Genomic DNA, 14,669 nt, shown 5'->3' with positions numbered 1-14,669 from the left:
AAGCTTTATTGCAACACGTCTCTTAACAAAACAAATGTACATATGTATGTTTTTACCATATGTCACAATTTCTAGACACAAAACACACTTTTCCTTGATGACTAGTCCAAGGTGGGCTCTTTGGACCCGGTTCCAAGTCCTTAAATACATTTATAGACTTCTATTTAGAGTACTACACATTTTTAGTACACCCTATAGCAGTGACGATTGTCCTCTAATTCTTAAATAAATCATTTTAAGTGCCAATCTGTCACATTACTATAAAAATTAGCAATTGAACTCAACACTAGAGGGAGCATAATGAGAAGCCTATAAGGTAAGATAATTCCAGATGCTGTAGCTAAGTTTAACACCTTGAATGAGATATCTCATTTATCCAATTATTAGTCCAAGAACTGTTTTTCAATTCTGGAATGAAACTACCTCTCCCCCACCCCACACCTGTTTTTGGATTAATAAAGTTAAGTAGTTTTATTTGGAAGGGGCTTTGGTTAGAAGCATTCACATATTAACAGAGCAAAACCGGGCAGGGAAGCTTTCAATATATTATGTCTCCAAGTATTAACATATACAATTAAAGAAGGTGTCTATACTTTTTCTCAAAGATGTAGACTTCACAAACACTCACTAATTCCTGAGTGGAGAGCTAGCAGGGGTTTGGAAAATGAGCTAAGATAAATGGTGTCACAAGCATGAAAATAAAAATCAGTTGCCAGACTTCACCGATTAAAGATGTGCAGGCTGATATTAGAAAGAACAAAAGGCCACATGCGTCCTGTTTAAAATAGCCATATTTTCTTTAGGAAACTAAGCTTGCCCAATTCTGTCTCTCTGAAACAGCCAGCATGAACACTGAGCCAAGGGGTGTGTTACTAACCATATGTGCAACATTCAAGAATTGCTTTCTAGGCCACTGATTTCTAGGCTCTGCAAGCTGGAAAAGATGCTTTATCATCACAAAGGATCTGTCATCTAAGCTAGTGCACAATCAGTATGACTGTATTCTTATAAGAACCAGTAAACAAAAGGACCACGTTGTTCTAACATGTCACCTGATGGTGCAACAGGAAAGAATGTATGATGTACTGTGAGTGTTCTTACAATCTGTGAGAATTTGAAGTAAATGCTACAACACAGTAAAAATATTACAACAGTAAAAAAGCTTTATGTTGTGGAAATGAACAGGAATAGAAACGTGGACGTGCCAACAATAATAAAAAAAACTGTTCCTGTTGAAAACCCTGCCTTATGTGGCATAATAATAACCAAGACTAAAACAAGATCAAAGAAAGCTGGTTCCTACCAAATGCAATGCCAGCTTGCTGACAAGAATCAAACCAAGGGCAAGAAGCAGAGATGTAGTCTTCGCCACGGAAAAAAATTCCACTTAACATACAGAGATTGCCGATATTCTCAGCTCACTTACTCTCTTTGAAAAAATGCTTGCCTAACAATCTGGATGGAATATATAGGATCGAAAATACGCATGCTGCATCCACAAATAAGTGTTTAGTTGTTCAGCTTATGCCTTCTGAAGGATGTCCAGCAGCCTGGATGTAACAGAAATCAGGAATATGACTTTCCCACAATGCAGGCATTAGCATCTGGTGTTCTTGGGCAGCTGCCAAGGTCCCAGGATGTCTGGTACTGCTTAAAGCCGTCACAGCCAAGTAAACCAAGCAAGGACCATCAACTGTAGAACGGGCACACCAGAATACACTTTGTCTAGGGCCCCTCAAATCTGGGATCAGCCCTGTTTTTCTATTCCCCTCAACACTACCAGTTTCCAACTAAACCCTTTCTGAATTCAGTTGGCATTAACCTGCCTGGAACACTATATAGCTGCCACTTGAATGCTACCAATATCAGAGGACAATGAATGACCTGTTTCTACGAACTGCTATTTGTCAGATGCTGATGCACGGATCTGAATTTCACTTCAATGCAACATTTTACTTAAGTTGTCTTGGTATACAATTTTTATTTTCTTCAATGCAGTGAATAAATGAAGCCTACTTCTTTCACCATTCTCCTTGTAAGAAAGAAGGGCTTCATATAAGCTTATTTTAACATCTATTTTTTTTCCTCCTATCTAAAATGCTTTGTTTTAACTCAAGAAATTCCATGACACACATTGCCTTAACTTTAGCATGATTCTTCAAACTTCAGATCAGTTAAAGAGAAAAAATATATTCAAAACCAGGAAAATACAGCACACTTGCATATTTAGCATTCATTTACAAAATACTATCATCAAGTTTTCTTGCAACAGTAAACAATCAACCTTACTAAGACAACTGATGAAGGGTAAATCTGCTTAGAGATCTACCAGTTTTAATCAGCCTTGATTTTTAATTTATGATTTTTATTAAATTTTCTGTTTTTCAATTTCAGATAAACATTTTGCATATTTAAATTATCAGTGACTTCCTTTCTTCTCTTTCCCTGGTTCATTTTACTTATTTTATATCCCTGCATATTTTACAAAAACTATACCAATCAGTTTTCCATTATTACATCTATCAAAACATATTTACACTGTTGAATTTATTTTAATGCTGCAAGTCTGCAAGTTGTGACTATTCTGCAGGTTGACAGCCTTGGGTTTTTTTTAAAAGGTCACTCTGATGTGGTCATTGAACCCTGGAAATTCTGTATGATACTATGAGCATATATCATCTTGTATCACTAATCACTTTGCAAGTGATTAAATAAGATCTTGCATAAGCATTTTTAATGATTATAAATAGCTGAAACAAAACCAGACATTCAAAGTTCCCATTACAACCACTATATTATAGCAAAATATTAACTATCTGAAGTATTGTCAAAGAACATATAAAACCATTCTAGAGAACCAGGAGACTAAAACTTAATTTAATGCCCGCCTTCAGATGATAAGTTAATAACATTCCCTAGCTACTAAACTACAATTAGTATTAGCATTACAATGGATTGTGATTTCTGCAGAATATCTGGTACAGAACCAGGTAATGGCTTGTATTTATACCCTAAGATCCAAACTTCTGCTGGTAAATATGATTGCTTTGCATGTCAGGAACTAGTCACAAATAAAAGTGACAGAAATAAAACCAAGTTAGGGATACTGAATGATTGTACTGATCATTTTCTCTCCAGTATATCCTTTCTAGAGCATGTAAGCAAATCTGCAACTTGTTATGTATTAATCAAAAGTTAGGGGTGGGAAGGAAAGACTATAGTTATAAGTGAATAAGTAATAAGTGAAATGAATAGATTCTCGTCATCTTTTTCTGTAACAGAGGTGTCAACATTTTGGGTGAAATCCAATGTCATGACAATGAATGTAATAGGGCTTCCTCTTCGGTACCATGCAGCCCCCATGACTCTTCCAATCCACAACAGAGGATTTTTCAACCCCATAAATGGGGGGGGGGGGTCATGGGGAGCTGTAAGGGAGAAGGAAAGGTAAGTTCCATTTGCAGAATCAAAACTCTGCTGCTCAAGTGGGATGCCACACCTAGTTATCCCTTGTAAGGTCCAACAGACTTTATCAGGTTTTTCAGGCTCTCCAAAAAATTACTGAATCATTTTTAAGTAAGTAAGTGCTTAGTTCTGCAACAGAGCTCTCCTACAAACGACTCTGCAACATCAGCCTCTCCCTCAGCAAACTAAACTTAGTGCAAGCGTTTAGAAGTGTAGAACTTGCAGTCTCAAACTTGGAGAGGAATTTGTTTAGAAAACAGACACAGCTTACCGGGTTATCAGTAGAATCATCAGCCAATTGTAAACCAAAATAGTCTCTTTCAGTCAGATCAAGATGCTTGAAAACTATATTCAGCAGAACTTGTCCCTGATCATGTTTCTGTAGGAAGAAAATAGCAAATGAAAATGTTTTCAAAATGATTCAACCACCACCAAAGCAGGTTACTTTGTCTCTAATCGCTACCCATCCTGGAAAAATTGAGAGGGAAACTGGTTCTCTGAGAAAACCTTAAGACTTTTAAACCAGAAAGTTTTATTGTCCTTAACCTGAAAATCTGCATTTCAACTTTGACTTCTTCCCACTTTCAAGCCAGTATACTCAAGTAGTTGAGAAAGTTAGACTAGGACCTGAAAGATCAGAGTTCAAATTCCTGCCATCCATGATGCTCACTGGATAACCTTGTGTATCTGTCATTCTCTCTGCCTAACAAGACTGTTGCAAGAACAAGATGCTGGGGGTGGGGTGTAATACCACACTGAGATCATTGTGGGAAAGGTGGGATATGAATTATTATTACTATCATCATTAATAATTAAATTCAGTTTATATCCTGCCCTTCCTTCCAAATAACCCATACAGCAATTTCCTGTTGTTTAAGCTGAAACAAACCTTACCAGACTTCTACTCTGGTCCTTTGGAAGGTTTTATGATGTAAACAAGAGACCAGTTCCACTTTTCAACTGCATTGTCTCTTGGTTTATATTTTTGGACTACAATTTAGGAAGAGTGGCTTGGATATTCATTTTGAAAACTCACATTTACAGAAACCAAACCAGGTACATGACTATATATATGCCAGTTATGCATTTTTAATCCTAGTGTGAATCTTTCAGATCTTTGAATTCTGAAACACATTATGCTTCCATAGCACAGGCTTTACCTTGTCTTTTGTGGCTATAAAGCCAGTAAAGCAAGGAGCTGAGACTTTCAAAGTGATGCCAATTCTGAAAACAGTTCCCTGATATTTTATCAGTCACAGCATCTGAAAAGAACCTCTTAATTTACTTAAAGCTAAAGGACCAGATTGACATACAATTTCTCTTGTCAGCTACTCACGGCCCAAGAATACAAACTGTCTGATAAAAACAAAAGAGCATGCATATTTCAAAATATTTATTTTAAACATGTCTTCATTTGCAAAGTATAACTGAATGTGACAGCCAAGTTTGGCTTGCTCAAAAGATGACATGTTCCTATATGTCTCAAATTCAGATGACTTGTCTACTGCCACCATATTACAATGCAGCCTTGTGGCCATAAAAATGCTAAGCAAGTCTGCCCCTGCCTAAAATACTTTAGTCATGTTTCTACCTCCGAAACCACATAGGTTTGCTTCCTAACCACTCCTTTGTTTCTTTCACGCATTCCAGACTATGTGCTTCCTTTCACGCTACCTTGCATGCTTTGGCCTGTTGGCCAAGTTACTTATGCAGAACTTCCTTTCTGTGCACAATAAATGCCGAGGACCAAAAAAGTTGAGAAAGATTTGACACGGAAAAGCTATTTCACAATACATTTTCCCTTTGTAAATTTTAGGGGTCTGAACAGTGCCCTAAGTAGTCTTTTGGCATTTTGTTTTTCCACAAATCTCTGTGTTAATGCATTTCTATAGCTTGCTCATTACAAAAAGATGCATTATTTGGACACGTGTTTTGATAAAGCTCCTAAGTTTTAATTGTAAAACCCATCATTGGTCTAAATCAGTCATAAGCTGCCTCCATTCAGCAAAGATCAAGGTCATCTCTGTAGGTTTATTACTGACAGACCGGTTAAATTATTGGCTACTGCTGAAATATTCATAAAGCTCAAACTTATTTGCAAAGCAACCTTAAAATATATGTGTATCCAGCACTCAGTGGGCAGGGAGAATAGTGCCTCCATTTGACTTTTAACACAAGGAGCATTAATAAAATTGTTAAATATGGAGTTATTTGTAGTTATATGCTTTGGTTTTGAATACATGAAATAAGGTTACAATAATCAGAATAAACCATTACGGCAGCAATCATATGTGCACTTCCCTGAGAGTAAGTCCTGTTGAACACTGTGGGACTTCTGAGAAAATCTGCATAGAACTGTACTGCAAATGTCTTTTGCAAAAGATGCTTTGAGACAATGTCCAAAGGAGTGCATTTTAACACACCTCTGGCTTTTAACACTTGAGATGAATTAAGACCCACCTTATTTCTGTAACTGTAAGTTGCTTTAAACTCTTTTTAATAATAAATAATAATTTCTAAATTGTATGAATGCACTAATATAAAATATATAACATTCAAATTTATTCTTATTCTAGCTTAATATTGACCTTTATTTGGGTCTCATCATATTTATTTAAGTAAGGAATCATTTTCAGGGTATAACAAGAGGAAAAACATTTTTAGCTATATTATTTGTTGCAAAGGTTCCTACTAAAATACGGTGTTCTGCAAAGTCTTTAAAACACTATATACATGTATGTACCTAGTGCCAGCACTCATGCAAGGTGAATTTCCCATATCCTCCTCAGGCCATTCCCTGCTGAGAAGCCTCTTCAAAAAAACAAAACAAAAACAGGAGGCCCTTAGGAAAGGACTCTGAATTAATGATCATGTTAATGTAAGTAAATGGATGGCTAATGTATACTATTGATTAACTAAATATGCAAAATCAAGAGCATGTTTTCTAAAGCTTAGGACTCTACTATGAGGCAATTCTAAATGAGATACAACATGTTTCCTAAAATATTATACTTACGTTAACTCTAAATGCTTGTACAGTATTGTCCAGAAGAAGAATATTGCAGACCACCTCTGTATGCTGTCTGTCTCGTGCCAGCTCAGATGCTCGTACATTGTAGGTTCTGCCAGCAGGCAATCGGAAACGTGCGGTCATTACTGTCCACACAACGTCTTAAGGGGGGAACAAAGATAATTAACACTTTAACCTTGATAATTCAGAAGTTGGGTTTAATAATAAAAGCTAATCCCAATTATTGTATCAAATATATTCTACTTAGTTTTACAGAATACATGTATTTTTCCTTTCAAGTTGAAACTAGCAAATTTCAGCCATCCTTGAGCGCCAACTATAACTTGACCCTTTCTTATTTAGGAAAGAACATTACAATATTATCTCACAGCCACCCATAATTATATATTCTAAAATTTATTTTTTTAAGTCTAGAAAGTCTGCGTTGTAAAATAGATCCAAACGTTCTGGAGGAAAATGCAGGCAAGAGCAAATAAAGCACAGATCATGGGGCAATCTCTGTAAAATCCTTAGTTGTCTTTGAGGGGCCAACTTCATGTATGTAGTGTAAAATCCAAGTACTGCTTCCATATGGTGATGGATCCATACTGTTGTTTTAAGCAAATTTCACACCACCCATCTACTATGAAAAAATCATGGCAGCAATGCACCTTTGGAAAAGCTGCTAGCAATGCCATGGAGATTTTATGAAATGTGTTACGACAACCATACACAGCCATACGACAAGAGGTTCGGATGGCAATCATCTCACTCTAATCTGTATGTGCTCCTATAATGTAAATTATCCTTTTAAATTTATTATATATTATGCAACATAATGGAAATGAGAATGAAGTTGTGTCCTAAACAGAATGAAAGCCACGGCACACTTCATGATTTCCCCACATTAGTTCACAGCAGTAAATTAATGTTTAAAGCAATCCTAAGTACCACCTCTCTCCTTTATTTAAGTTATAGCTTTGACATCTAATTCTGAAAGGTGGAATTTTAAGTAGCCACCTTTCCAGAGACGAGGTTTTCAAGTACTATGTCCAATATGTATTTTGCAAACTTACTGGGCTCATTTCTTCAAACAACTGCTTTATAAAGGTTTATGAATAGTGTAGAAGACAGAAAACAAACTTAACATAATGAACATGGAAAGCTAACTCTTTTAGTGCATGTAACATCAAACACAATCCAAGTACCCAAATGTAGAGTTTTACAGTGTTGCAACAGTAAACATCACTGAGTTTAAAAAAGCTTTCAGAAATGCAGGTTATAAAGTTAAAACGCAAACAGTATAAATATAAATGTAAGCAAAGCTTGTCATGCCAAACTACAAATTAATCTTCAGAGTTAAACAAAATATAAAAGTCAATAGAGTAGATCAAAGGTTCTGCACTGGCTAAGTACATTTTTTGTTTTGCTGAAAGAACTCTTACTAGAGAAGAACCAGAATTGCCCCAGGAAGTTAAATAGAGATTAAGCTAAAAGAACAACTGTAGAACCAAAAATGGGTTTTATTCCCTGCTAGTTATAAACTGAGAATAAGGACAAGAGTATCACAGCACTAGTTCAATAAGCACAAGGAGTCTTCAAACTTTTGTTGCTCAAAGAGCAGCCCCCCCCCCCCGTCATAAGGGAACCATTTCTGAAAACCAAGAAAATTTGTGATGTGGCATGTGGATCTGTTGTTCAAAGAAGATAAAGAGATACATTGCAGGTACCAAAAGTACCGTATTTTTCGCTCTATAAGACGCACCAGACCACAAGACGCGCCTAGTTTATGGAGGAGGAAAACAAGGAAAAAAATATTCTGAATCTCAGAAGCCAGAACAGCAAGAGGGATCGCTACGCAGTGAAAGCAGCAATCCCTCTTGCTGTTCTGGCTTCTGGGATAGCTACACAGCCTGCATTTGCTCCATAAGATGCACACACATTTCCCCTTACTTTTTAGGAGGGAAAAAGTGAGTCTTACAGAGCAAAAAATACAGTAGTTTTTTAGACCCATGCTTAAACTTATATTAGCAAAGAGTAAAACATTTTTAAAAATTTCTATGTAGCCTTGACATATTAATTAATTCCAAAAGGATTTGTTTAAAGCTATCCCTCCATTATAATTTCAGAAATACAATAGCTTCCTCCCTAGTTACTAAAAGTTCAGTTCTAACATGCTAAATTCAGCTCAAAACTACATAAATTAACTCATACTTAAATTTTAAAATTAAGCTTTTTTTAGAACACACACACTCTCACACAAACACACATCTGTGAAGAAGCACCACTACTTGTTCTTAAATGAAAGTCAACACTCCGTAAGTTTACACTGATGCTTGTTGGCAGGGAACCACAAAGCTCAGGAAAGAGCCCCTTGGAAATTCAACAGAATTATTTTCCCTTCATGGACCTGCAAGAGAGCAGTTTAAAGGCAAAGAGCTGATTCTTTTTCCAGATCACAACACCCGAGTGATCACAAAGCCAGCAGGGGCAAAGTTTACTAGCTGGAGCTAGAACGCTCTACACAAGCAATTTCTACCTGCCTGGAGTATGTATACAGTACAGAAAAGTAATGGGAGATTCTACTACATAATGCTGTATGCAGCAGACAGTTGTAGCTTCAGTCCCTCCTATATTTTATTTTGTACTTAAGAAAATGCTCATTCTACTCAGTTTGCAATTGATTGATTTAATAGTTGTATTTATTTGTTATTTTAATGTAATATTTATGTTGTAGACTGCCCAGATGATGTGTGTATGTATATGAAAGCTAGCGTCCTAAGTGTATACAGTGGTAACTCGGGTTATATACGCTTCAGGTTACATATGCTTCAGGTTACAGACTCCGCTACCCAGAAATATTACCTCAGGTTAAGAACTATGCTTCAGGATGAGAACAGAAATTGCAAAGCAGCGGCATGGCGGCAGCAGGAGGCCCCATTAGCTAAAGTGGTGCTTCAGGTTAAGAATAGTTTCAGTTTCAGGTTAAGAACGGACCTCCGGAACAAATTACAGCGGTGCCTCGCAAGACGAAATTAATCCATTCCGCGAGTCTCTTCGTCTTGCGGTTTTTTCGTCTTGCGAAGCACGGCTATTAGCGGCTTAGCGGATTAGCGCTATTAGCGGTTTAGTGGCTATTAGCGGCTTAGCGGCTAAGAAAAAGGGGGGGAGGGAAAAAACTCGCAAGAACTCGCAAGACGTTTCGTCTTGCGAAGCACCTCAAAAGACGGAAAACTCTTTCGTCTAGCGAGTTTTTCGTCTTGCGAGGCATTCGTCTCGCGGGGCACCACTGCAAGTACTTAACCCGAGGTACCACTGTAGATACATGCAATGACCATCATGAACCTCGACCTGTGTGACACTCATTTGAATGTGTAGTGTCCAACTGTACTATAACTTGTTCTTGTTTACAGGGTTCAAGGTTATGCAGCACACAGGCTGTAGATCTGGATATACTGTGTCAAGATTCCATGAAGTATATTGTCAAAATAAATGCAACCAACAACTACTATCCAATATAGTGCAGTGAGTCTAGGCTTAAAAAAATAAGCCACATGAACAAATGTTTGAATGAAATTCTCTGTACTGATGGTGCAACAGACTTAAGCTGGGGCACATGTATCTTGCAACATGCTGCCAAAAGACCCATTTGGAGCTGCCAAAAGGCCCATTTGATTTGGAAGTAAGCATAATCCTAGTTGCTGCATTTTAGCTGCTGATCAGATCTCAGGGCAGTGGAAGCCGAGAGGGAGACACACTAGGAAGGTTATGAGTCACTGGTGTGCTTTCTAGGGATGCTGAAAAAAAGAGACTATGATGCACAAGAAATCTGTCTCTGTTGGGAATGAGCCAGCAAGCATTATTTTTAATTTTTAATTTGCTGCTGTGTTTGTTTTGGTGCTTCATTATCTATAACTTGGTTTATTCTACATTTTCCCTCATCCTATTTTCTTGGTATATTTTGGATCCATTATTGATGATGAACTCAGATATCTATGGAAGTTATTGTCAGCTCACTTTGCTTGCAGGTGTCTCCATGTGTATCATAACTGGCTGGTGTACATATTTTTATTTTATTTTTGTAATTTTTAGAAACCACACAACAGGTAGCCAAACAGATTGTGCTAAAGGCAGCACCAAGCTCCTGCTATTCATACTTTCCAAAGTGGTAGTGTAGAACTCAGTATATGTACACTTGATCCATGTGGTCCATACACCCAGACCTTGTTGCTATGTAAACTGTTTACTGCATTATTTCTTATGAAGAGGTTCACACTTTCCCCTTGTGTATGCTACAGCATATTTATCCTTCAGAAATATAAAATACAAGCAGACAGGTTTGCATGTACAAGCAGAAGTATTGTGAATAAATTAAAATGTAGATGACGGATGACCATGTTCAAGTCCTTTGGTACCGCAGCATTATCTTTCTGCTTCTGCATACAAGGTTAGTCTTCTAGAATTACTAATTAAGAATGTTTGTTTTGACTTTCTTTGACTGCCAAATTTACACGCCCTAAAGTACCCAAGGACTTCACACTAGGATTTCAAGGTTATTTCACAGCAAACTTAGTTTAACAGCTATTTCAATACTTCTTATATAAGTCACTGCTCTCATGGCACCGTTTGGAATAAGTAAGACAGAAAATGAAGAGGCAGAGGTATCATCATTTTATTCATTTTCAATTATGAATATATTGTGAGCAACAACAGAGACGTGCATCATCTGTGATACCTATCACAGCAGGAAACCCCCAAAAGCTAAGTTCTGTGGCATTAGCACAGCAGATAATGCTACAGGAAACAGGACGTCATTCATCCCCAAATAAGTATAAGCTGCTAGCACCCTGTACAACAACTATGAGCTATTTACAGAATATTGTATACAGTACCTCAGGCTAAGTACTTAATTCATTCCAGAGGTCCTTAATCTGAAACTGTTCTTAACCTGAAGCACCACTTTAGCTAATGGGGCCTCCTGCTGCCGCCGCAGAAGCACGATTTCTGTTCTCATCCTGAAGCAAAGTTCTTAACCTGAAGCACTATTTCTGGGCTAGTCTGTAACCTGAAGCGTATGTAACCTGAAGTGTATGTAACCCGAGGAACCACTGTAGTACCTTACATACTTGCTAACAGAGAAGCATTTATAGTTGGAGAAGTCTCACCTTTGTATGTGCTCACCCTTTGTATGTTCACTAGTGGTTTACACTGGAGTCAGGCAAATGTGGAATTTCAAGGGAAAATACCACCTCAAGGGGTTTTGGCTAGTCTGAGGTGAAGTGGGAGCTATACAAGGTGGTACAAATTGAAGCAAGGACCATGGTGCTTTGGTGACCCAAACATAAGAACAAAGCACTACAGACAAGCTTCTGCTGAAAGAAAATAAATGTCTCTAAGCTTAACACAATGATAGGGATGAATGTTGGAGGAAGGGAGATTAAACACTAGAGCTCTGTTGTGACCAACAGGTCAAGCTTCTAATAAGAGGGAATGATTTCACCCAGAAAGCGATTCCCTTTGAGCTCCCCCAATAAAATCTAGAGCAACATTCCCTGAACCTATTTGCTTACAATTTGGCAGGTTTCTTACACAGGAAAACCCCTCCAGTCTGCAATTTTCAGACCAATGTCCACAGAATAGTAAGTAAGATAAGATTGGGGCGGGGGGAAGGGTTCCTAAAACTGTAATGGCTGCCCCTCCAGAAAACCACTGCCATTAGCCTTCTGAAATCAGTCCAGAGGATTCACATCCTCAGAAGGTTGGTCTTGCCTGCAAATGTCATTCAATTCTATCGCAAAATAAAGTTAGAAATTTCCTTTTTTAAAAAGTTAAAACTTTAAACTTTGCCCAACACAAAAGTCCCTGAACATATTTGTTTATAATTTGCCAAGCCTTATTCACCCCAGAGGGGCTGGTGTGCCTGCAAATTTTATCTATTCCTGTCTGAAGAAAAAAAGCTACGGCCATAAGAAAATCAATAGTGAATAATCAAGGTAAAATGAAACAGACATCCTAATAAGCATGTTGGGGAGACACTGCCTGTTTTCAGAAGTGCGAAATCATGATCTGAACTGAAATCTATGGTCTGTGCACTCCCACAGTACTCACCCCTTCACTGCCATAAGTGATTCTGAGTTATACACACAGCAGCAACTTTCTTCTCTTCCCCACCCTCACCACTGGCTTTGTTTAACATGCAGCCTGATAAGAGTGTTTTGGAAAACTCAAAAGCTTCCTCACTATTTGTGACTTTTTGGTGGCCCTAAGAAAGGTATTGGCCTAATCCAGCTTTTGAATATATTTCTTATAATACAACATGGTTACATATGTTTTGTGTGTTACTAAAAGGGGTCTCTTTTACCTAAATGTTTTTGTGGCAATGTTATTAAATTTATATCCCTGCCTTCCTCCCAAAGGAACACCATATGTATTATGCAAGGTCTCTCTTCCCTACATCTCTCTATGAAATGAATATATTTCTTGCTATTACTGTACTTATAATGACCAAAGATTATACTTATTTTTAAAAGAAAAGATGTACCAAAGCAGATATTTATATATATATATATATATATATATATATATATATATATATATATAGTTAAAGGACACACAGACTTCAAAGCTAATTGTTTTTTTCCCCCTGCTGTTTAGATGGAAGCCCAAATATGTGTATGCCTTCAACATGGGAGATGAAGGAAAGTCTGCAGCCAATAAAAAAGGTGACGGGGAAGAGAAAGCAGCACACAGAAGAAACAGAAATAGAGAGGGAGGCAAATATTGCACATTTCTTCAGTATATATTATGGCAATCAAACTAAATATCCATAAGGATTCTGAAAAGTACAACTATAAGCAATCTGTGTGAAATCCTAAAAATATATCCAAGTTTAAGAGTTATAAGAGCTTAATTTGCTCCTCTGTCAAAAGAAAGTGAACATAATCATAAGCTACTTCATAAGGGCTTAACATGCCCCAGAAAAGAAAAGGAAGGAAGGACTACATGAGGGACATGCAACATGAGGGACACGCAATTTCATATCCCACAAAAGTGCTACTTGGAAGATGAAAATTTCTTAGCTTCTTTTAAAAGTGTTTAATGCATGGATCTTAGCTGCCATGTTAAATGACCCATTTAAAAGCCAAGGACAGAAAAACAGCATTATGAGAAAAATGTATTTAAGGAAAGATAATATGCAAATAGGGGTGCGGGTGGTGCTGTGGGTTAAACCACAGAGCCTAGGACTTGCCAATCAGAAGGTCGGTGGTTTGAATCCCTGCGATGGGGTGAGCTCCCGTTGCTCCATCCCAGCCCCTGCCAACCTACCAGTTCGAAAGCACGTCAAAGCGCAAGTAGATAAATAGGTACTGCTCCGGTGGGAAGGTAAACGGTGTTTCTGTGCGCTGCTCTGGTTCCCCATGTTAGTCATGTTGACCATATGACCTGGAAGCTGTACGCCGGCTCCCTTGGCCAAAAAAGTGAGATGAGCGCCGCAACCCCAGAGTCGGCCACGAATGGACCTAATGGTCAGGGGTCCCTTTACCTTTTAATATGCAAATGTATGTAATAAGAAAACTAAAATAATAAGCAGAATAAGGTCACCATTTGCCTTGAGGCTATGGAACATGATGTTTAACAGAAATACAGTGGTGCCTCGCAAGACGAAATTAATTCGTTCCACAAGTTTTTTCTTCTTGCGAGTTTTTCGTCTTGCGAAGCACGGTTTCCCATAGGAATGCATTGAAAATCAATCAATGCGTTCCTATGGAGACTGTCCGGGGAAAGAGGGGAAGCGCCGCGCGCCTTCCCCTCTGTCCCCAGACCTGTTTAAAGCAAGGGGCGGTGGGGAGAAGATTGCTTCTCCCCGTTGCCTGCCCCGCAATCTCTGGGGACAGAGGGGAAGGCGTGTGCGCCTTCCCCTCTGTCCCCGGACCTGTTTTAAAGCAAGGGAAGGGGCAGCGGGGAGAATCGCTTCTCCCCGTTGCCGCCCCTTGGTTCAAAAGTGGTCCGGGGACAGAGGGGAAGGCGCGCGCGCCTTCCCCTCTGTCCCCGGAGATTGCAGGGCTGGCAACGGGGAGAAGCAATCTTCTCCCCACCGCCCCTTGCTTCAAAAGAGGTCCGGGGACAGCGGGGAAGACGCGCTGCGCTTCCCCGCTATCCCCGGAGCATGCGGGGCAAGCTTCATTTTGCGAAG

General features: G+C 38.5%; 1 protein-coding gene across 3 annotated transcripts in view; it reads right to left on the bottom strand.

Annotated features, from left to right (window-relative positions):
- The window catches only part of PTPN4 (protein tyrosine phosphatase non-receptor type 4), an 86,077-nt gene that overhangs the window by 51,402 nt on the left and 20,006 nt on the right, over positions 1 to 14,669 (bottom strand). For all 3 annotated transcript variants that reach the window (XM_079968751.1, XM_079968752.1, XM_079968750.1), the window contains exons 2-3: positions 6,482 to 6,636; positions 3,737 to 3,844 (exon numbers count right to left, since the gene is read on the bottom strand). In XM_079968751.1, the coding sequence (XP_079824877.1) occupies positions 3,737 to 3,844; positions 6,482 to 6,619 (246 nt within the window). In that variant the 5' untranslated portion in view covers positions 6,620 to 6,636. The remainder of the gene's footprint in view (positions 1 to 3,736; positions 3,845 to 6,481; positions 6,637 to 14,669) is intronic.

The sequence above is a fragment of the Podarcis cretensis genome, assembly GCF_951804945.1.
Source record: "Podarcis cretensis genome assembly, chromosome: 1".
Lineage (NCBI taxonomy): Eukaryota > Metazoa > Chordata > Lepidosauria > Squamata > Lacertidae > Podarcis > Podarcis cretensis.
This window is presented reverse-complemented; position numbering and strand designations above follow the sequence as displayed.